General features: G+C 38.1%; 1 protein-coding gene across 17 annotated transcripts in view; it reads right to left on the reverse strand.

Annotated features, from left to right (window-relative positions):
- Positions 1 to 9,203: 9,203 nt before the first annotated feature.
- The window catches only part of Tcf12 (transcription factor 12), a 355,814-nt gene continuing 339,853 nt past the window's right edge, over positions 9,204 to 25,164 (reverse strand). For 13 of the 17 annotated variants that reach the window (XM_047539600.1, XM_047539603.1, XM_047539599.1 and 10 more), the window contains 3 exons: positions 22,300 to 22,532; positions 16,151 to 16,304; positions 9,204 to 12,786 (listed from right to left, as the gene is read on the reverse strand). In XM_047539600.1, the coding sequence (XP_047395556.1) occupies positions 16,162 to 16,304; positions 22,300 to 22,532 (376 nt within the window). In that variant the 3' untranslated portion in view covers positions 9,204 to 12,786; positions 16,151 to 16,161. The remainder of the gene's footprint in view (positions 12,787 to 16,150; positions 16,305 to 22,299; positions 22,533 to 25,164) is intronic. The other 4 variants (XM_047539606.1, XM_047539602.1, XM_047539615.1 and 1 more) reach the window with 1 other exon arrangement.

Genomic DNA, 25,164 nt, shown 5'->3' on the forward strand with positions numbered 1-25,164 from the left:
AGTGACCAGGCAGGACATGATTGCCATCCGCTGACATTCATTGGCCCTACAGACTGCAGGGTCTCCCAATTTTTATTAGCCCTTCCTGAACTCCTCAGCAAGCCATTGCTCTAAAATTGTTTCCTGGTCAGAAACGTCATCTCAGACCCAAAGGGAAGCCACCAACAGGCTTGTCTGCACTCCAGCCCAGCAGTCAGCACAGGTCTTATTGTCCTGTACTGAAGTCCACTGACTTCTTTGGTCACACTGTTTGCAATCCCCCATGATTTGACAATCTCCCTCAGGCAATAATTATCATAGTGGTACTGGGGTCAACATGTGATTGACACGTACTCCATTAAATAAGTGCTAGTGAATAAAGAGGAAGTCTTCAGTTCATCATTTAAAAAAAATTTTGTTGCTTCCTTGATTCGCTTTCTTTAGGAGTGTTAGAAGTGCCTACTAGGTGTCATGCATCTCTGAATTCCTCAGTGAATTCTCACGACCATCATGTAAGCTAGTAAAATTATCATTCCCATTTCACAGAAGACGAGATTGAAGCTCTGAGTGCTTGATTGGCCAATTCTCGCAGCTGCAAAGTCACAGGCTCTTCCTCCAGCCTGCCTCACCATCAGGGAAGAGCCATCTGTGCCATTTGGTTTTGGCTAGAAAGGTCTAGAAAATGTCAGTAAGGAATAAGATGGCTCCTGCTTCCCAGCTGCTGGAACGAGTTACTCTCAGTATTTCCTCTCAAGTCTTAGGACAACCACCCCCTCTCCATCTAACCTTTCTCTCCCAGCCCAACTCTGCTGGCATCCCCAACTCCCGGTGGCCTAGCAAGCCTAGAGCAGGTACTTCAAAACTTCCTGCTTAATTCTGTCTTCCCTGTGCATCATTAGGGAGTAGAGCAGGCAGATGAAGCACTCCTTTCCCTGGGAGATGGTGCCCGATGGCACGAGTCTGTCCTGGGCACCGTCTGTGCCTGTGGGCGGGCTGCCTGGGTGTGGAAAGGCAGGATGCATCCAGGTGCCAGGCCATGTTTACCTAGTTCTTCCTCCAATTTCCTGCTCCTCCCTCTCCATCCCTGGACAGGAGGTCAGCAGTCCTTGGGGAAGAATAGTTCCTTTGTGTTTTCTTTCCTTTCTTCCTGTGCCTAATTAGGAATTATGCTTGGGAATCAAACTAATTAATCTCTGCCAGTTCGGGGCAAGATCAAGCTCCTGGCGCTATCACAGTTGATCAATAACTCACTGCTGAAAGACTCTGAGAAACACGCCCGCTCCTTTCAGCACAGGCTTTAATGAGGATGAGGTGGGCAGCCAGGTGGTATTGTGGGGCTTCTAGCCTGGTGGGGGTGGTGTCTGGAAAAAAGAAGGTGATCCTCTGGGGAACCTGCTGCCCATTGCCTCCTGGGTAGGGTGTGGTCCCCACATGGCAGGCCCTAATAGTCAGGGGCTGGAGCTTCTTGGGCTGCTTGGGAACATCATCCCCAACTTTGAGCGCAAATGTGTTTGCTGGGAATATGCAGAAGACAGGGGAAAAAGAGCATGGCAAAAGCCAGGTCCTATTTCAGGATAAGAGGGTCCCTTCTGCCTGCTAACTAGAGGCCTGACACAGGCCGGCTCCCAGCACGGGGCTTCCACCTTGACCCAACGAGGCCAGTTGTCCATGAGAAAATTCAAGGTCCTATGAGGAAAGAGGCTGCAGAAGGCCAGGGAAACAGGGAACAAAATAGCTCACAGGGCTACAAGAACAGGGCTGCAAGAACACCCTGACAGCAGGTGAAAGAAGACCTGGTTAGATCTTCTGGAATATTCCTGCTGTCCCTTGGGGTATTTAGGCTAGATCTTTAGGGATACAGCGATGGTCCTAGTCTCCAGAAGGAAGACACAGTTTTTCTTCCAAAGAAACTATCAAGAACAGTGATAATGGAAAGGCTGTAGGATTGAAGGAACACAGGATGTTTTTAAAATCTTTGGAAGTCCTATCCTATGTCATCAAAATACACCTAAACATTTTAATTAAAAAATAAAAAATGTGTATATTGGTTGTATATAAGATGTTTGGAATATGTACACATTGTATGATGACATAATTAGCATATGTATTACCTCCTATACTTATGTTCTATGGTAAGAGTACTTAAAATCTATTAGCAATTTTAAAAAATACAACACACTATTATTGGCTACAGTCACTGTGTTGTACGATAGAGCGGATGAACTTATTCCCTCTCTCTGAGATCTCGTTCCCTTTAACCAGAATATCCTCCCACCCTCACCCCAGCCCCCAGCATCACTCTTCCACTTTCTGTCTCTATGAATTCAACTTTTATAGATCGTGCACATCACATGGTATTTGTCGTACCATGCCTGGCTTATTTCCCTTAACACAACATCCTGTGAGTTCATTCATGTTGTCACAAATAACAGGATTTTCTTCATTTAAAAGTCTGGATAATATGTCATTGTATATATGTGTCACCTTTTCTTTATCCATTCATCTGTTGATGGACATTTTAAGTTGATTCCATCTCTTGGCTATTGTGAATCATGCTGCCATGAATGTGGGGGTGCAGGACATCCTTCAACACACTGATTTCATTTTCTTTATATAGATAATCATGAGTGGGATTGCTGGATTATGTTTATCTATCAATCATCTATCATTTATCTCTTCTTTCGCTGAGGATCAAACCCAGGGCCTTGCACATGGTAAGCATGCACCACCAGTGAGCTACAGCCCCAGCCTCTTTTTTCTTTAAAAAACAGGGTATCATTATGTTGCTCTGACTGGTTTTGTACTCCTGGGGTCAAGCAATCCTCCTGCCTGAGCCTCCTGAGTAACTGGGGCTACAGGCACTCACCACCATGCCCATTGATAATTCTATTTTTAATTTTTTGAGGGAAGTCTATACTGTTTTCCATAATGGCTGTACTAATCTACATTTCCACCAACAGTGTGCAAAAGGGGTCCCTTTTCTCTACATACTAGCCAAAACATTTTGTCTTTTTGATAATAGCTATTCAGGTATGAGGTGATACCTCCTTTTTCTCTGATGATTAGTGTGATCTTGACACTTTCCATGTATCCGATGGCCATCTGTACATCTTTTTTTGAGAAGCGTCCATTCAGATCCTGTGCCCATCTTTAAATGGTTTGTTTGCTTGCTGCTGCATTCCTTATGTACTGTACATACTAAACCTTATCAGATGTATGGTTTGCAAATATTTTGTCCCATTCTGGAGGTTGTCTTTTCACTATGTTGATTGTTTTCTTTGCTGTGAAAGCTTTTTAGTTTGATACAATGTCATTTGTTTATTTTTCCTTTTACTACTTAAGTGTTTAATCCACTTCAAGTTAATTTTTGTCTATAAAGTGAGATGAAGGTCTATGCATGTGAATATCCAATTCCCGAGCTCCATTTATTAAATATTGTCCTTTTCCCATTGTGTTCCCAGTACCTTTGTCAAAAGTCAATTGGCTGTAAATGTGTGGATTTGCTTCTGGTCTCTCTATTCTGTTCCACTGGTCTATGTGTCTGTTTTTATGCCAGTACCATGCTATATATAAATATATATGTGTGTGTGTGTGTGTGTGTGTGTTTTGAGGTAAAGGAAAACAAAGGTTTATTGTTTTGCAAGCAAAGGAGAAACATAGGGGACTCCCATACCAAGGGCTGTGATTCTGCCCATCAGCAGGAACAGGTGATTCAAAGGCTACATTCCACATGTTCTCTGTCTGGAGTTGTAATTCACTTGTTGGTTTAGGAGATACTCATTTCTGAGATTTTCTGCTACCATCCCCACAGTCTGGATTACTTCATTCCTATGGTGGGTGTGTAGTCAAGAATAGATAAATCTGCCTAAAATGGGGAAGAAAGGTAATCCTGTTTCCCCTGGGATTAGGGAGGGGGAGAAACTAGAGAGGAGCAGGGAGAGAGGAAGAGAGAAACATCTCCATTTTAAAAATATGTTGTAGTGGCAGTGCAGTAATGGCTACATTCGAAGCATAAAGCGGACCACTGTTAAACATTCCCCACTGTCAATTTCTACATTCCATTTCTATGAAAAACGGACAACAACATCTCCAAACTGCTTCCTGCTGAAAGGGGACAAAGTTGGGGGAAGTAACCCAAAGTCCTTGTTCTCTATCATGGACAGTTAAGGGCATTCAGCATCAGAGCAGTCCAGAGGTTCACAATGTCAGATGGCAGGTGACTGGACAAGGCATACACAGGACAGGGGTCATGCTAAACCAACAGTAGACAAGACAGCAAAGCAATACTTTTTTGTAAGTAATAAGGACAAACACAATTAGTATTTCAGCCAGTCTGAAAACCACGAAGACAGTAATTCATCTTATCAGTGAAAAACAGATCAAGTTCATCAACAGGAGGTTAGGAAGATTTGTAGGTCTATGAAATCAGACTCAAATTCACTCAGGACAAATTTGCAACTCTTGTGATCATTATTAGGCATGCTCACACAAGAACCTTTCCTGTATATCCTCCAGTTTTACTTACTTTTGGTAGGACTGACAGGAGTGTACATCTTCAGTTACATTGTTTTCCCTTCATTTATTTATTTATTTTAACCACTGTCATATCTGCTTTCATTCTTTTATTAAGAAATATTACAGGGGCTGGGGATATAGCTCAGTTGGTAGAGTGCTTGCCTCACAAGCACAAGGCCCTGGGTTCAAATCCCAGCACCGCAAAAAAAAAAAAAAAAAAAAAAAGAAAGAAAAAAAAGAAATATTACAGATCCGTATAACAACCCCTAGCAAACCTTTCCACATCTCAAAAGGCAACTGACAGCATATATGGACCCAGGACCAACATACAGTACTGTCCTTTGCACTGTTTAATTATACAAATGTTATACAAGGTTTCAGTACAGTTTGCTTTTTTCTCTCAATATTACAATTGTGATCAATCCATGTAATTATGTGAATTTTGTATTTTCTTTCTATATGCTGTGTAGTATTCCATCATAAAAATGAATATTTTGTATTTGCTCTATCCCTCTATTGATGGAAATTTATGTTACAGTCCAATTTCAGGCAATACAAGTCATGATGCAGCAAATACAGTGATAAATCTCTTTGCACACATCTGTGGGTGCACTGGGGGCCAATATATCAAAAGATAATTGATTGTTCCATGTTTATGTGTTTTTTTTAAACAACTTTTATTTTACTTAGTTTTGTACGTGGAGCTAAGGATCAAACCCAGTGCCTCATGCATGCTAGGCAAGTGCTCCACCACTGAGTCACAATTCCAGCCCTGTTTATGTGTTGTGAAAGAAATTCTTTTACTTTAATATATTCAACATAGTTTTAGAGTTTTACTTTTTACATTCTGGATTTAATATATTTGGGTTCTATTTTGTATATGGTAGAAGGTAGAGAGCTATTTTGCTCATGTGAATCTTCCATTTATAAATAGGCCATCGTACCTCAATGATTTCAATAGAATTGTCATATATAAAATTCCCCTATCTTCCTGGAATTCTGTGTAAATCCTTAATTTGTTTCCACTGATTCATTTATTCACTGAGACAATTTAAATGACAACAGCTTTATGTAAAGCACATGATGATATATAGTGGAGTATATCCTTTCCTAGTTGTTTTGATTTGTTTCAGCTATGTGTGGACTTTTACCATCCACATAAATTTTTCGAATCGGTTTGTGAAATTCTCTAAAATATAACTAATGGGTGTAAATTTTAAATGTCCACGTAGGACCATACTGTTAGGCTATACTCTCCTGCCAGGTGTTTAAGATGAGGTTGGTCAAAACTGACCTTGTTCCTATCTAAAGAGTCAGCTATAATTCCTCAGAGATCACACTTTGGGACATGTGTGAAGCCTCCTGGCTCCTTTTGCTTTCCTCTACCATTGGTGCCACTTGCCAGGATGGGTCAGAGTCTGGCTGACCATATGTGGCTTCTCTTGGAAGTGTCAGGAACATTTCTGTCTCCAATGCCGCTCCTCTTTGCAGAATGTGCACTGGTTGTCTTCCCATTCTCCAGGGTTCTCTCGATCTCTCTAATCAGCAGATCGGGGTGACTCACCAGAGTTGCAGGGCCCAGAGAGGTGTCCCATCATTATCTGGGTCCTGGTTGACCATAGAGGGCAAGGGCCAAATGTTGGCTGCTTTTTCCTTGGTCCTTTTACTTCCTTGACTTTGGTCTCCAAGTGTTTGGTTTTAAACACCCAGCAAGTCAGTTTCTTGATTACTATAGCTTTGTAGAATGTTTTGAAGTCAGGTAATGTGATGCCTTCAGTTTGGTTTTTTGCTCAAGATTGCTTTGGCTATTTGGGATCTTTTGTGGTTCCATTTTCAGATTTTTAGGACCATTTTTTCTATTTCTGTAAAAAGTGTCACTGGAATTTTGATAGGGATTGCATTGACTCTAGATTGCTTGGGTAGTTGTTAGTTTTCCATTGCTGTGACAAGATACCTGAGATAACTTAAAAGTAGTAACGATTTATTCTGGCTCACAGTTTCAGAGATTTCAATCCATGTTTGGCCAAGATGCTTTTGGTCCTGTGGTGAGAATGAACATCATGGTTGCAGGAGCAAGTGGCAGAGGAGTGTACCTACCTGATGGCAACCAGAAAGCAAAAAGAGAAGGTGGTCCTGGTCCTAATATCCCCTCCAAGGGCACATACTCCAAAACTGAGTTCCTCCAAGTAGGCCCCACTTCCTAATGTTTCTGCTGCCTCCCATTTGTGCCATCAGCTGGGACCAGGACTTTAACACATGGCTGTTGGGAGACATTTAAGATCAAATCATAACAGGTAGCATAGACATTTTTAACAATTAGTTCTTCCAGTCCATGAACTTGGGATATATTCCCATTCACTGTGTTTCTTCAATTTCTTTAATTGATGTTTTATAATTTTAGGGTACAGGTCTTTCACCTCCTTGGTTAATTTCATTTTACATTTTACAGCTATTTCAAACAGGACAGTTTTATTGATTTTTTGGATAGTTCATTTTTAGTGTATGTGTGTGTGTGTATATATATATATATATAAACTACTAATTTTTGTAGGTCCATTTTGTAGGTTCTGCAACTTTTCTGAATGTTAGTTTTTTTGGGGGGAGTCATTAATGTTTTCTACACAAGAGTATTGTCTGCAAATGGGGACAGTTTAACTTTTTTCAATTGGGATGTCTTTACTTGCTCTGTTTAGGGCTTCCAGTACCATGCTGAATGGAAGTAGTGAGAGTGGGCATCATTGTCTTGTCCCTGATCTTAGAGGAAAAATTTTCAGCTTTTCCCCATTGAATATGATGTTAGACATGGGTTTTATCTGATATATATATGTGTATATATATTTTTTGTACTGGGAATTGAACCCAGGGACAATTTACCCGAGTTACATCCCCAGCCTTTACATTTTTATTTTGAGACAGGGTCTTGCTAAATTGCTGAGGCTGGCCTTGAACTTGCAATCCTCCTGCCTCAATCTTCTGAGTCACTGGGATTACACCGCATTCACATCATATATGGTTTTTATTGTGTTGAGTACATTCTTTCTATACCTAATTTGTTTAGCTCAATTTATTAAAATAAGCTCAAGTTCCATATTAAATAGCAACTTTACTATAACAATTTTATACAATTTTTGTAAATATTTTTCAAATTAATTTTGTAGTTTGTCTTTGGCACCATAATATTTTTTCAAGTTGCAAACGTTTTCACAGGCTTTGAAAAACATTGGAGGACTTGGGCATTGTGCTTGCCATGCCTAAGGACAAAATGACTGAGTTCCTGAGAGACTTTAGCTGGGGACCTGTCCAGGGGAGCACTGACTCTCAAGGGTGAGGATGGAGACACTCAGCAGGCAGCAGCAGGACCCTGCCATCAGTTTGGAGGGAATGAAGGTCAAGAGGACAGGGGAAAATCCTTCCTCAGTGTCTTACGACAATTATTGACTAGAGAAAAAAGAACAACAGGGCAGATATTTTTCTATGAATACACTGATATACAGCAGAAGAAAGAGGACTGGGGCTGAGGGCATTCACGGGCAAATACCCCAAACAATGAGGACTTTGTGGACTTCTTAAACCAAGTAGTCACAAAGATTCTGAGGACAATTCCCAACAGGCAGGGAGTCACTATGTCCTGTGAAGAACACCAGAAAACTAAACACAGCAACCTTAGGAGGTTGTACCCAGACTACGTATGTCCACACCAGATAATATGTATAGGTTTACTTGACTGTGGAATGCAGAAGGAAAAGAACTGCAGTTTTTGGAGCATTCACCAGCCTGTTGATGTCTATTTAATTTCCAGTGACTTCAGAAAAAATGGTCTTTGGTTTTGTTTCGCTAGTTTTGTAGGAAGCAGTAGTAAGGTACTGACAGGAATCATGGAGATGTACCTCTGAGGCCTCCCTTCAAGGATGACATCTGTGGGTAAGTGTGCCTAGCCGTCAGTCTCTGGCTGCAGCACCTTGAGGTCATGTTCTAACAGGCCTCAGTCTCCCCAGGTATCTTTTGACCAATTCCTGACCAAAAGAGGGACATTGGTTACCTTGTCATTCCTGCTCAACACAAGATTTCTCAAGGGGCAATCTTTGTGCTGGTCCCCTCTGACGCCTGCAAGTGGACTTCCCCAGGCCTTCTCAGAGGTGCTGGCTGTTTGAGACTCTACCTAGTCCTCCTTCCTGTGTCCCGCACTCCCCCCGCCCCTTTTTTTTTATAGACATCAGACATACATCATGGTCCCTGCCTACTCCCATTTCCTCTTTTATTTTTTCATGGTACTTTGTTCTTTAAACTGTCTTAGCATCTGCCTCCAGAGGAACCAAACTGACAAGAGTTGCCAACCAACAGTGTGACTGGCTCTCCCTTTTGAAATGTGAAGGTTTAATATATATACATATATATAAGAATATAATATATAAAGAAAAATATAAGAATATATATATTCTTATATATATAAATAAGAATTTATTCTTATAAATTCTTATTTATAATATAAATATATAAGAATATAATAAATAAAAATCATTTTAATATTTTATAATCATTTTACATATATATCCTCTTAAAATGTAGCCATGGGAGGTCACTGAAGGAAATGCAGTGTTTCATCAGATTGCTATAAAAGAACGTCCACTTCTATGAAGAGCGGTTGACATTTTCTGGGAATTTACCCTTTACCTCTGACATGGTAGCCAAAAAGGAATCATCCCGGGAGCTGGTTATAATACTATTTATTTGAAAAATATTTATCATTATTGAGTACTTATTATTTGACAGGTATCATGGTAAGAGCTTTCCATACAGTTTCATTCAATACTTACACAATTCTTGTATGTATCTCCATTTTTCAGATAAGGAAATGGAGTTAATTAGATGTTGAATCTGCATTTGAATCAAGGACTGATGCCAAAACCAACACTTTCAACTTCTAACACACACACACACACACACACACACACATCCCTTGTGATGTTTATTTAAAATCTGAGTTTTCAGGGAAGGAAAAAAGTATGAGCTAGAAGAAACATGAAAGAAACAGAGGAAAATGAAACCTGAATAGAATTGGTCTAAATATCTATAAAGAGAAAGAAAAGAAAGTAAGGGCAGGAAGGTTGGTATGAGAAGTTTTAAGTGTCTTGATCTGTTCTAATTCTGTGCACTTGGAGACATGCAACCTTTCTGAGTCTTAGTTTTTACAAATCTATAAATGAGATGGTTGTACTAGATGATCTCCAGATTTAATTTCAGCCCTCACATTTTCTTCAAAATATACAACGGGTATATTGGGTATATCCAATTGGGTAGAGCTTTTTAGTTCATCATTTTGTGTAAAATCAAACCAAAAATTTTTTTTCACCAAATCCCACAATAAGTAAAATCCTCTGCTGGGTCCCCAAAGTGAACAGCGCATTTCAAAATTCAAAGAGAACCAATTTGTCAGGTTAATACCATTCTTGGGCTGCTTGTGAAAAGGCCCTCTACAAAGTCACTATCTCTGCCTCTTGACTGACATGAAGTCCTCTTAGATAACTGCTAGGATATATATATTTGGGGGGTGGTGGTGAAAAGTGGGATGTGAGAAATGTGAAAGTGCCTTAGGGGATATTAACTTAATTAAGAGTCTCCCTTGAGTCCTTCCAGCGTCTTCATTTTCCTCTAGATCTGCAAGAGCAGATTTTCTTTAGCTACTAAGTACTGTTTGTTCAACCTTTAGGTATAGTAGAGAGGGCAAGAGAAATGCACAACCTGGAGAAGCAACAGGCTAGATATCACCTAGTTCCTCCAGTACATTGATGTCTTACAGTGTTTCCTAGGTAATGCAGATAATGCAGACAGAAAAAGTGCATAAGCCTTTCTGGGAGGGATGAGATAGAGAAAAGAAAAGAAAATACATTACTGTGAGAAAAAGGAATGTAAAAAACTCACTAGTTTACTATGTTAAAAAAAAAGATGGCACATTTATTGCTACATAAATGTTATATACATATTGTATTTTCTGTTACAGTGACAGAAAAAATTTGAACTTCTTGCTGCTGGTTGAAAAGGTTTATCAATAATACCTTGAATTTGACACAGGATACAAATCTGCAATAAACCAACAATGGAAACTGGAGAACAAGATGAGAAGCAATTCATCTCGAACAAGTAGCTCTTACAATACTCCATAGGTACTACACGGTATGCTAGAATCCTACTATGGTCTTAAAATGCTATTGTAAATTTCTGATATTAATGAACAGGTTATGGTAAATAACCCTACATTTTTACTACCTAATATAATAAAATAAAGTAAGAAACTTTTTACTGAAAACTTTCGATTTCAAAAATCTAGAAAGAGTAATATTTAGAATTCAAGAAATTTTCTTACAAGATTATTGTATAAAAGACTAGCTACAGTGAAAAATAAGCCAAATGTTTTTTCTTTCTATCTTATGAAGGAAAGCTTCTGGGCATACTGCAAAGTCTAATATAGCGAAAAAGACAACAAGCTCCGAAGAAAAGGCCAGGCAGTGGCATATGTTCACTCACACATCATAAGCAACAACTTCTGTTTAGCTGATTAACACTGAAATGAAGAACAAGGCCACAGATAGATTCTGATGTAATTGGAGAATATATGCAAATTAAGGTAACCAAAAAGTCCACCAAGTTCACAAAGAGCTGATTTGTTAGGAATCATCCTGATTGGAGGATCTGCAATTCTGTCTTAATTGTTTTTGTTCTTTCGAATTAACAGAAATCTTTAAGTTACATAGTGATTTGGGCTCTCTCTTCTGTGTGCTGATTGCCATTGTTGATACTGGCTATAAGGAATTACTAAGCCAAGACAACCTTGTTTAGCATGTTTTTCTCTCCCAGGGTGGTTGTGGTGGAAGACAGATTTCGTGGAAGTTCAGCGTGATGACTATGACTTAAAAAACAACTCCTAAGGGTTAGAGACAGAGGGTGCCTTAGTGCACAGTGGTACAAAGGGCGGACAAGTACTGGTTTAATGCTAATCTGGCTCCTCTTCTTGGGATGGGGGCAGATGGTCTGCAGTTGATTAAATCACCCACTGAATTCCTCCCTACTGACCAGCCATCCAAATGTCAGAGAAATAAAGGCTTGGATAAGCAAACATGGGTGACCATTGCTCTTGTATTCCATTAGGTAATTAGCCTCAGAGTGGTGTGTTCATTTATCACACTACCTGCCTTGGTGACTACTGGGTTTTGTTTTGTTCACCAAAATCACAGCCTGAAAAATCATCTTTGTATTTTAAATGTATTTTGTGCTTACTTACAGCTAACACTTTACAAGTACTATATCATGTAGTACTTACTGCTTGGAAAACAAAGCAATTTCTAAAAAGTAGATTCTTCCCTTGTAATTTACACTTCTTGCTATTACAAGCTTTACTATGAAACCTAGAAGCTTGAAAAGTCTTGGTTATTATTAGAAATAAAGCAATGTTTACTGGGGGTGGGGAACCTAGGGGCTGAAATTTCCCCTTTTAAAATCTTAGCAAGGCTATGGTCACAGATAGTCTCTGCTTAAAACTATAAGGTAGATGTGCAGAGCACACAGGGCTGCATGGAGGATTCTGGACTGTGACCATAAACTACTCAGATTCAGAGATCAAATATAACACCCACGAAGAGAAAATAAAAATGAATGAAAAAATGAGAGCGAGAGAAATGCTATATCAAGTAATATTTTCCTATTTCATGGAAAACACTATTCATATGGCAAAAGGATAGGAGAGGGCAACAAAAGACTTTTCCCTTCCTTTTTAAGACACTAACAGGTATGCCGGGAATGCTAAGGGCCAATGGTTGTCACTGCTTTGTTCTCTGCACGTGAACAGCTTTAACGAATGCTGGCATCAGCCGAGTGTAGATCAGCTTTCCACATTTAACTTTTTCCCTTTATATGTAGACCTTACAGTTCCATAACAATAAATAAAATTTGTAGTTACAATGCATTTGTCAATTCAGTTTAGGCACAAGGCAACTTCCACGGTGAGTGGAGAGATCGAGACAGTCTCTGATTGTGCAGAAGCGACATGCTGCTTGCAACAAAATGATATGCTGCAAACATCTCTTGGGCTGACGTTCTATCCGATGAACTTCCTATTTTCACTTCTGATGGAAGTGTTGACCAGTTGCTTTGATCGTAGGATTATATTTGAGTTTCTTGCTTCAAGTGTTTTGTTTTTTCTTCTCCCTCCTGTCAGGTTTGTGTCTTCAGATAATCTGAGTTGTCCAAGTCCTTATGAGGAGAGGTCACCTTCTATCTAGCCTATTGATAACTCTGGAACTGTGGTAGGGAGAGAACAGGTACTAGTTAGTACATAGTTGTTAAAAATAAACACCATTCTCTTGAAACAAGTCGGTATTCTTCACTTACACACAGGTTTGTACTAAACTAGTAGTCTGGTAACTGACTTACTAATAAACTTCTTCCTCATAGGTTATCAGTCCCGTCCCCCGCATTCCCACTACCTTATCTGAGAAGGCTATCTTCCAAGATCCTCAGTGAATGCTTAGAACTGTGGATCATACCAATTCCTATATGCACTGTTTTCCCTTATACATAATACATACTTATGATAAAGCTTAATTTATAAATCAGGTACTGCAAGAGATGAGCAATGATATTATAGCAGTATACTAAAATGAAGATTTTGGTTTGAGGCCATTATTAAGTAAACGAGGGATAGCTTGAAAATGAGTACTGCAATACTGAGACAGTGGATCTGATTATCAAGATGGCTACTAAGTGACTAATGGGCAAGTAGCAAACAGTGTGGATACTCTGGACAAAGGGATGATTCACATCCTGGGCAAGACAGTGAGATTTCATTACATTATGTAGAATGGCACACAATTTAGAACTTATAAACTGTTTATTTCTGAAGTCTTCCATTTAGTATTTTTGAACCACAGTTGACTGGGTAACTAAAATCTCAGCAACTAAAACCTCAAATAAGAGGGGCTATATGGTTGAAACAGTTTTACTTGATGTGTATGGTAATATATCTGAAGGAGAGCATGTGATTAAGAATCACAAAATATAGGATTATAGGACAGCTTTGGCAATTATGTAAACCTTAATTTTAGCAATGCACAAATTGCTAAAAAAATTTTTACTCAATCATTGCTCAGCAGTGAGACAAAGTTAAAGAACTCATTTACTGAGTTCTTACTCAGTAACACACTGTTGACAATTGACCTTTATCTCCTCTAAACTGAAAGTTTCTGAGGCCAGGGACTATTCTGTATTCGTTTTCATATTGGTCTTAGTTTTAATCTAAAGGAGATACTAACTAAATATTTCTTTAATGAATTTATTAAGAGAATTTCATTCTATTAGTACAAATTCTATACATACTCATGTTCTCAATATAATATACATAGTAGTAACCCTGATATTTTTCATTTTAACCATTTATGATGGAACTACTTTAGGAAGAATGATAACTTTCACTTTCTTAGTAAACAATAAGCACATTACTGTTTATTGATAGTTATGCATTGGGATGGAAAACTAAGGGATTCAAAGCTACTTAGTCTTACATTGGTGACAAATTCTTGTGTGTATATGTGTATGTTTTGAGATGGGTCTTTCTGTGTTGCTCAAGCTGTTCTTGAATTCCTATAGTCAAGCAATCCTCCCATCTCAGCTTCCCAAGTAGCTGGGATTACTATGCATGTTGCCATGCCTGACATTCTTATATTTTTTGTAGCTAGTCATGCTGTAATCATTTCTTAGTCATTCTGATTATAGTAGCAGTTTTCTTGCTGCTGAATCTCTTGCTGGTTTTAATCTGTTTTTCAGTTCTACAAAGAACTGAAGGTCACCAGGTTACCATATAAAACCAAATAGTTATCTTTATGAAATTAGCAACCATAAGACATATTCTAAGAACAGCCTATAAAATCTATGGAATAAAGTGTATTGATAGCATGTCTCATAATCTTGAAGTCTTTGAAAACATGCTTTAAAATTTTAAGTGAGAGAATGTCTAATTTATGGAGAAAGATAAGGGTAGAAGATATGAAAGCAAAATGAAATATAGAAGTAGTAAAAGATCAGGAAATCAACAGAAGAGAAATGAGATTGGGAGACAAAGTTAAGGGATAAAGCTAGTGGGACACCAGGTTAAAAAAAAATTAGGTAAAACAAACTAAATAGACACAAGAAAAAATAAAACTCAGGGTCTGAGATTAAATCAATTGTGAATATCAAGTGTTCTTTTACATAGCCTGGTGGTGAGTACTGGGACTTGAGCATATGAAGTTACCTATCATCACTCTTCTTTGAAATGATCTATTGATTTAGGAAGTCACTTTTGCACTGAGTAATAGTGGTACGCTTTTATTTTAGAACATCAAAGTTTATGAAACAAGAATACTTACTTTTTCATAGTATACTATATTTTCCACAAACCAATGGCTTGGCTTTTAGAGGATCTATAAATTAACAAGCTCTTGCCTGAAGTCTCTTTGACACAGAAATTAGACTACTGGATATTTTCTATGGGGGAAGTGGTTTGGAGTTTTCTCCAGTGTGCCAATGCTACCATTACAATTGACTTAACTAATTATATTGGCTCTTCCTTTCTTTTTCGCCAAATGAAATTTTCAATTGTAGTCTAGTTTGATACCAGGAGTGGTGGCAGACACCAAATGCTTCAAAAAAAGGTGAGTTATTGACTAATGTTTGAAGTTTAATAAATATTCAATTAAATTCCAGACTTTCAGCTCAAAATGATATAGCCATAAAGCTGATCAAATGAGTATTTTTTCTTATTTCACTTCCTGCCATCTGCTCAAGGCAGCATATAAAAATGTTAGTAGTTCTATTCTTAATTCATACTATTAGATAAAACACTACCGCTCCAAATATTTAACTACAGTCTATATTAATTTCAGCTTTCTAAATATTAACTTTACAACTTAGATACCAATGTGACTGTATTATATAGTCAAAAAAAAAAAGTCACAAAGAGATATTTAGTCCATGAAAAGGAAGATCAAAGTAATAAAAATAATAGTCTTTCAGGTTGGGGATGGAGCTCAGTAGTAGAGCACTTGCCTAGTATGTGTGAGGCCCTGGGTTCAATCCCTAGAACTGGAGGTAGGTGGGTGCGGGAGAAAAGAACAGTTTTCAACATGTAAAACTCCATGAGAGAGAAGGTTATTCTGGCTCTATCACTGGTCCAAATGGAAACAAGCAGTAACTCTTTCAGGTATAGAAAATTCATGACAAATAAGACATGGATGATTAGCAGAAAACTGCTTGGTGATAAAGTCAAGCATTTCTGAACAGAAGAATAAGGAGTATGAGTGGGACCAAAAATACTTTCTGATGAATGAGTCACTACATTATTTTCTTCTTGGATCACAACAATATTCATGAAAAAAGTGAGTGCACAATATGACTTGGAACAGAATATTTGACATTTCTTAATAAATCAAACAACACTGTAAAACTCTGGAAAGTATAAAATGCTGGTTCTCTAATTAGACAAGAGAAAGGCAAACTGATGTCCTCTAAAGTACATGTACTCTTTTACATAGGTCAATATGCAACAGAGAACTTTGTTCAAAGGTTTTAACCCAATCTAAGATGCATCTGAAGTGATTTCTTTGCACTTTTTTCTCAAAGCTATACTTACCTGGCTGATGTTTACATATGACCCATAGGGTTGGTAGATTCACTAAGCCCAGGATGGGTTCCTGGCAGCGTGGTTGGCGGCTCTGCCGATACGGCAGAAACTTTTTCTTCTTCCCTTCTCTTAAGGCAGGCTGCTTTGGGGTTGAGGTTCCTCTCTAAAACAGGAGGAAAGAACTATTATCATTATGGCCATCCCATACTAATTGACATTACACAGAGGCAGCCACTCTGTACTCACACCAAAGCTCAGCATTAAATGAACCTCCAGCCTAAAATTTTTAGTGACCATTTGGTTTTCTTCATTTTCTGCTTTTGATTTAGTTTTCTAGGGTCTGATTTGATCTAAATCAACATGCTACTCTTCACTCTTTGGCAAGTGCTGTTACTAGTTGACCAAGTCTCCTCAGAGTCCTGTTAAGACATGGCACAATGAATTGATATGAAAGCTCAAATCAACTAGGTACCTCGAAAGAGACATCTCTGCAGACTTTTCTAGTACAGAAAAGGAAATAAGACAGACATGGCTATTCCTCTGCAGGAGATGTACCAACTCAAGGGAAAGAGACACCAGGTGCACTTTTCTGCTTATACATGTAGAAGATGACTGAGTAGTTCTTTCTATTGCTAGCTATCATTAAAAGTGGTGAAACCCTCTATTGCTTCTTACGTAAGATAGAAAAACCTGGATGGAACCCCTGATGTAGGCATTTTCTTCTTTTTTCCCCCTCACTCACTCCCTCCCTCCCTTCCTTTCTTTTATTTTTTATTTTGAGACACGGTCTTACTCAGTTGTTTGGGGTCTCACTAAGTTGCTGAGGCTGGTTTTGAACTTCCAGTCATCTGCCTCAGTCTCCCAAGTTGCTGGGTTTATAGGCATGTGCCATTGTACATGGGAATGTATGCAATTTCAAAAGAGGTTAAAAAAATTGGGTTTTATCCAACGAAACAATTTTAGGCACATGATATCTAGCCTATGACTGCTACTGATGTAGTCTTTATTTTGATTGTAATACAGTATGAGGTAAATATTGCTACATGTATTTTTATAAATTGATTAAAAATGCCCTAATAATATAATATAAAGGGCTTATTTATTTACTTATCATGGTACTAGGAATGGGACCCCGGGGTACTCTACCACTAAGCTACCTTCCCAGCCCTATTTTGACCCTTGTTAAATTGCTGAGTCTGGCCTCAAACTTGAAATCCTCTTGCCTCAGCCTCCCAAGTTGTTGGGATGAGAGGTATATGTTACCATGCCCAGCTCTTTCTTTCTTTCTTTCTTTTTTGAGGTGGTGGGGATGAAACCCAGGGCTTGGTGCATGTTAAGATGTGCTCTAACACTGAGTTATACTCCCACCCAAGAGCTGCTTTTCAAACAAGTAACTGCACCTTTGACCAATAAGAAGTTTGTCCTTATGTGTCATGGTCCTGTAGAAGTGACAGTCTCATACCATGCCCAGAAAGACTGAGAGAACTTAAATTTACATATAAAATCTAAAGAGGAAAAAGTAAAAAAATTTAAAGATTTTTTTCACATGAGATGGGCTCATATTTCCCTTAAAATGGAACATGCTCTTAGCTAATTATGACTCTGTCATATCAGGATCTAGGATGCATGATTAAAATAGCTGGAAAGGACTAAAAATTCAACAAGTTGGGCAAGATCTTGTAGTTTATATAGTAAGACAAAGGATACTTCAGAGTTTTTAAAAACAAGAATACTGTAGCAGACTCTAGGAAATAAAAAGCATATATATATATATATATATATATATATATATATATAGCTTTGAGTCAGACAAGGTAAAGGTTAGTGTTACTCATTTATACCTCTTGGTGTGTGTGAGTAATCCATGGAAGTATGTGTTGTATAGCCAGAAAAGTCTGATAGAGATGTTAAAGTAGAAGTCAAACATTACCTTCGGGGCATGTTTGCTTGTGTTCCCACATTTCCATTAGAGGAATTTTTTTGATGTTGGGTATAAAGCTGAAGATTTGGTAGTACTAAAATGCCAACTTCTCAACGGATTTAGAGTGGAATTTTTGGTTCATTCAGTAGTCATGTGCTTATTTTTTTTTTGTTCTGGGGTCTGAATCCAGGGCCTCAGGCTTACTACGCAAGCACTCTACTACTGAGCTATACCTTCGGCTCTTTTTATTTTTTGATTTGAGGCAGGGTTTAATCTCAAACTTGTGGTTCTCTTGCCTCAGACTCCCTAGTAGCTAGGCTTACAGAAGTGCACCACCATGCCCAGGTCATTTTTTACATTATTATGAGTAGGTAAATATTTATGTTATTGTGACTATATGGAGATACTGGTTAAGTCAAGAATTTTAGCTTCCTTACTCAAAAAATGGTTTTTCTTTAAATTCTTTTTAGATATATATGAGAGTAGTGTATTTTGACATATTGTAAATACAATGGAGTATAATTTATTCTAATTAGGATCATATTCTTGTGGTTATACATGATGTGGAGTTACCTACCCACTACTAAATATTCCAACAGACCTAAGAGATACCTATCAATATATATTCCTAAAATCGCAAACAAATCATGTCATCTATTAATTCTATTAAGTATCTTCTTTTTTCAATGAACGAAGTGTTCTCTAAGGCTAGTAGCTCTTGTCATGGAATTTGTCTTAGCTTCTCTCCTGTATTACATCCTGTCTTCTGGATCTCATATCTTTGTTTTTGTCTATTATTTCTTATTTGGTCTAAACCAATTTTCCAGATGCTTTCTGAAAAAGTATACATGGGAGGTAAAATTTTAATCTCTTTGTATATCTGAAGTATCTTTATTCTGTTTTACTTTTTGATTGTTTGGTTAGGTGTGAAATTCTACGGTGAAAATGATTTTCTTTGAAGTTTTGAAGCACTGTTCTACTATGTCCTAGAATTCAGTACTACAGTCCAGAACTCTGATGATATTTGACTCTTGTTCCTTTTTCTGTGAACTAAAATTTTGTTTCTAGAAGGTTTAGGATATTCTTTCTAACCCTGATGCATCATCCATGATGATGCTTTTAGGCCATTTGAAAAAATAATGGTTTAGCACAACATTAGATCCTAATCTTCGGATGAATATTCTTAAAGACTTTTTTGGTACTTGGAAATAAGTTAAGTCAGCTGCCACTACTCCATCTATTTTCTATCGTACATGCTTTTTCCCCTGCGTCTCATCTGCTATTGCCTACTTTTTCTTCTGTCCTTATGTGTTAATGTTATTATTTATTTCAATGGGCATCCAGAAAAGCATGAAATATTATCAGTGCATATGCTAACTCTATCATGTTTGACTAATTCCAACTGAATCTATAAATTTGTTTGAGAAAAGAAAAGCTTCAGATGATTCTGGGACCAGCCAGATTTTGTAACCAGTATCCTTGCCCATTTATCTCCAGACTCACCTGGAGACCAGGAAATTAAAAACCTAATAGCTCTCTTGTCTATAAATTATTGCCCGAAGAGACATGAATGACTGGGTTGAGTTGTGAAAGAGTTTGGGAGGATTAAATGTTTGACTATTGACTGAATCTTGAGTAAAGCAGAGAGTACAAATTTGAAGGTAATATGTGAAATCTGCTGAGGAATAATAGAAATGATAAGAATAATATTAAAACTGTTACCATGATAATGGAAAGGCTTAAATTGGCAGTGGCAGGGATCAGATGGGGTTTGGTATGTAACACACCAAGGCACAACATGTGCTCTAGGAAAATGTGAAGCTTGGAAGAAAAGCCATTTTTTCTGTTTCATGGACCTAAGTCTGGTTGCCTCCTGGTTATACATTCATCCAGCAGACTAGAGCTACTAGATAAGAGAAAACTTTGGAGCACCACCCTAAACCAGAAGAGGAGCCAGGGAATCCTAAGGATAACCAAAGCATGTCATATAAACAAAATGTATGTCTATAGAAACTTCTGGGCTCAGGGACTTCCAGTATAAAGAGGCTCTCAATTGTGAGCAGGTTACCAAATAACTCAAAACTGCTGGAGACAAGCCCAGGAAAAAAAAACATGACTATACCAAACTCTAAAGGTGCTACCAAAAATGAGGCACAGGTATTGTGGGCTTTGTCAAGGTTCTAGACCCTGTTTGACAGACAGCGTTGAGTGTCTTTCAAGGATCCTTGTGATATAAGATAAAGGCTGTGTGGGCTTCAGGCCCAGAGTCAGAAAGACTCCTTATACTGAGCTTTCAGAACCCATATGAACTTAGTACACATAATTGTGACCAGAAAGACAGCAGGCAGCTGGACAAGCCTAGATGTCAGAACTCTTTCTCTCACAGTTTTTCTGTTCTAGGTGCCTGCATGGGACCACTGCAAAATTAAATGTTACAAATGAAAGATCCATGTGGGCATGGTAGAGTTGGCAACATTTTTCCAATACAGACGTATTTCTCACTTTAATGGTGTGGATCTGAGAGTGGGCCTCTCTACTCCTAAAAAAAAAAAAAAAAAAAAATTTAAAGAACACAAACGACTGCATTCTAGATCTAATGTACGGTGGGAAGGAAAAGGTCCTATACTAAAATCAATTCTGGAACCTTTGTTGACTAGACAGTAAAACTTCCACATCCTAGGTGGAGAGAATAACTAACAATAAACAGCTATATGGATTAAAGGTAGAAACTATCTCAGGCTGAAGAGAGGGAGATGAGTGCATTTGGACTACTAAGCACAAGTGCCTTGATGCCTTCAGAGAAAAAAAATTTTTGGTAAAGTGACAGGAGATATCAGCAGGCTCAAGGAAACTGCTTTTGCTACAGATGAATGAGTAGCAACTGGTCATTTTATGAATATTAAGGAAGCATATAGTTTCTTAAAGATTAGGCTTCATATATCCTCCACAGATACTTCAAGGGTTTTGCTACAAGAGGAGTACGTTCTTGGTTTTAGTAAGATGTTGGTTATCCACAAAATAATCTATATATCACCCTTATGCACTAAAAATACTGGAGGGAAAAAGATAAAGTAACTGCTGCTATCTCTTTTTCTGAAACTTCTCTAACTCTTTTTTCTATAACCAATGATGAAGGCCCATGGTTGTAATTTTCAAGTATTTGCCCATCTCTATTCTTTTTTTAATCCTTCTTCAAATAAAGTCTAACATAAATACTCATTGAAAGAATTAACTTCCAATGAAAAAAGACTACAGGTGGGGGGCTTAGAAAGCAGGGTCACATTTAAGAATACCTTGCAAAAGGTTTGGAATAAAACATTTATAACTTTGATAAGAACATATACAGGTATCCAAAAATGGAAATGTTATGGGAGAATCTTTCAAGGGCATGAAGCTTCTATTATTTGATAGCTCAGGGTCTAAGATACTATTGGTTGGTGCAGAAGAAGTATGAGATAAATGCATGTTGAAGAATGAAGTTCCAAAGCTTCTAGTTTTCATCAAAGTTCATGAAAAAATGAAACAGAATAGTTGCTTGAGTCAGCAGTGTTTGAGCCTTTATAATCCAGCCATTTTTGCCCTTAGGCAGATACAGGCATGCCAGTATGTGCTACCCAGGGAAGTCCATAGTGTTCCTAATCAGAGATCAAGAAGAAGCCCTGAGACCTTACTGACAAGGGTATAAAGGACATCCATATCTGGCAAAGTCACCAGGAGCCATGATTATGCAGCCTATTTTTTTTTTTTTTTTTTTTTTTTTGCGGTACTGGGGATTGAACTCAGGGCCTTGTGCTTGAGAGGCAAGCACTCTACCAGCTGAGCTATCTCCCCAGCCGGATTATGCAGCCTATTAACCAGTAGGTCCTTGTAGAGGCCTTAGAGTAAAGCATGCAAGAATATAGTTTAGAGTACAGAGAAGAAGGGAAGTCAGGGAGGACCAGGGAGGAGGACAGATCTAGACAAGTAAATAAAGCATTGTAAGAGAAGAGTTCATGAGAACAAAGTAGCACAAAGCACTACTGCTGAGCAGCAGGCAAGAAGCTGTCTGTTCTCTGCTTTGTTTCACAGGCTTACTACTCTCTACTGGTTTGTGGAATCACAGATATTGACTAACACAGTGAGACACAAGTGTGGGAGAACTTACAAACAACTAGCCCGAGCAATACAGCAACTGGAAACGGAAAGGTCTGCCCACCTGTGGGCAGGTTACTTCTCTACCTCTTCTGTACCCACTTACCTCTGACTTGCTGTTCTAGACTAAGGATGACTGCCACGGCCTGATGAAGAATAAGGAGTTTTGTTTGGGGTTTTTCACTCTTTAAATGAAGCTGACACATTCGGCCAAGTTCTTTGAATGCCTCATTAATATCCCGTACACGCAAGCGTTCCCTGGCATTGTTAGCCATTCGCCTTTCCTTCTCCCTTTCTATTTTCTGTTCTGGGTTCAAATCCTCATCTTCATTAGTACTGCTGAAAACAAAGCAACAACAATGTCTATTAGTTTCCTTTCAAGTAAGACATGCTGGTTGTTCAAGATTATAAAGAGAGAAATAAAATTTACTTAACAGGAGTAATAGCTGCACTTAACACGACTATGTATTTGTTTACAGCCATTCCATTTCTCAGTGCAGATATATAATTATGTAGTCAAACCCATACCAAGTATTTTTAATTTTTTGAAATACTGGGGATTGAACACAGGGGCACTCTACCACTGAGCTACATCCCTGGTGAGACCAGGTATTACTGACTTGCTAAGGCTAGCCTTGAATTTAGAATCCTCCTGCCTTAGCTACCTAAGTAGCTGGGATTATAGGTGTGTGCTACCCTGCCCAGCTCCACAAACATTTTTTTTTAAAATGATATTGTATTTTTTTCTAACCTTTATTTTACTTATTTTTATGTGGTGCTGAGGATTGGACACAATGTCTCACACATGCTAGGCAAGTGCTCTACCACTGAGCTACAACTGCAGCCCCCCACATACATTTTTAATTGTACATTTTAGCATAAAAATAACTCCATGCTACAGCCAGGCATGGTGATGAATACCTGATTTGTGATATGTGAATTAAATCTTAAAAATACTGGTCCAAAAGAAAAATGAGCCAAACAAAACAAAACAAAACAAAAAAACTAAACAAACCACATTGCAGCCAGGCATGGTGGAACAGCCTGCAATCCTAGGTACATGTGAGGGTGAGACAGGACTGCAAGTTTGAGGCTGGGCTGGGAAACTTAAGGATACCCTGTCTCCAGATAAAATATTTTTAAAAAGGGCTGAGGATGTAGATAAGGGCAAGCATGAGGCTCTGGGTTCAATCCCCAGTACTGCATAACAAAACAAAACCAACCAAACAAATACCTCTCAAAACCCATACTACAGAAAACACTCAGGACAGGGCTAGGGACCTAGCTCCATGGTAGTGCATTTTTACTGTGTCTGAGGCCCCAGGTTAGATCCCCATTACAACAAAACAAAAACAAACACAAAAGAAAAAGTTACTTTACACAAAACTGAAATTCATAATGTAGTCTTTAACAGAGCCACTAGCTCTTTAACTTCAAAGAGGCCTTTAAAGATTATCTAGCCCAAAGGCGTCCAAATGTGGCCACTCATCAGAAGCCCCAAGAGCACTTAAGAAATACTGCTTCTTGCTAGGCACAGTGGCACATGTCTATAATGCTAGCAAATTAGGAGGCTGAGGAAGAAGGATGGCAAATTGGAGGTCAGCCTCAGCAACTTAGTGAGGCTCTGTCTCAAACTAAAAAAAAGAAAAGGGCTGGAATGTAACTACAAAACAGAGGGAAATCAGTGACTTCCCTAGAATCATAAAGTTTATCAGTAGTAGCATAATGATGAGAAACCACATCATTACTCCATGGGAGGAGACCTACATCACATACTTAAAATTATCCTAACTATAGTATCTTCATAAATGGAGTGCTTACTGCATGTTAGAAAATAGGCAAAAGGTTTTACAGGCAACACTTTCAGGTTCTTCCTTAGAGAATACTGTAATAGAAAGTATCTTCTTAGAGTAGGAGGAACTGGTCTCAAAGGCTTTGGTAACTGTCCAAGATCATTTGTCCAATATGTGATGGAGCCATAATTCAAACCCAGGTTAGCCTCACTTTGTCCAAAGGCCATACTGGTCACTATGACTTAGTACTAACTATTGTTAACTTATAGTACCTCATGATTTCTGATGGTCTCTAATATGGGTCTGTAAATTATGGTCATGAGTTGGTTGGTTGCTTTCAGAAATAAAATTTTATTGGACCATGATCATTGGCTTCTACATTATCTCTGGCTACTTTCAAGCTATAATAGCAGAACTGAGTAGCTGTGACAGGGACTACATGGCCCATAAAGCCTATAACATTTACTCTCTGACCCTTTACAGATGTTTGCTGACTCCTGATGTAGAAGATGAGGAGATGTATGAAGAGGAAAGATGCAAAATTATCTCCCTTAATATTCCTTCTGAATAATATAACTATGAAAAAGTTAAGATGCCTCAAAGGAGTGGTCTCTAGATTCCTGATCTAGTTCTTCCTTCTTCATACATATATCAGTTGAGTAAAATATACATTAAAATGATAGAAACAGGATCTTAAGAATTTATTTTTTCCAAGAGAAAAGTTTCTGTGTTGAAAATAGTGAGAATGTGAAAAGGCAAACGGGCAGTTTTTAAGTATGTAAATAGCAGAATAGACCATGCTGTTTCTTTTAGTTTTATCTACCATACTCATGGTAATCTCCTTTGCACAATATTTAACACAAAAAAATCCCAATGATTTAAATAAATATCTGTGTGTGAAATACATATATTATTGCTAAATGGATATATACCAACAAATAGGAAGTATTCCAAATATAGTATTAAATTATCTGATTTTAATGTAGAATTGCAAGAAAAATCTGAAGGAAGACTTTGGAAATCATTTGAAACTAGTATGTCTCTATAGTCAAAAGAAAGGTCAAGTCCAATTTCTAGAAAAGTTTCCCCAACAACAGTCTGTATTGAAGCATTTTCTTTTCATAGTTTTCTCAAATTTTTGTTTAAATCAGGACTCCACTAACCTTTTCTATAAATGA

This window comes from Sciurus carolinensis, chromosome 2 (genome assembly GCF_902686445.1).
Source record: "Sciurus carolinensis chromosome 2, mSciCar1.2, whole genome shotgun sequence".
Taxonomy (NCBI): Eukaryota; Metazoa; Chordata; class Mammalia; order Rodentia; family Sciuridae; genus Sciurus; species Sciurus carolinensis.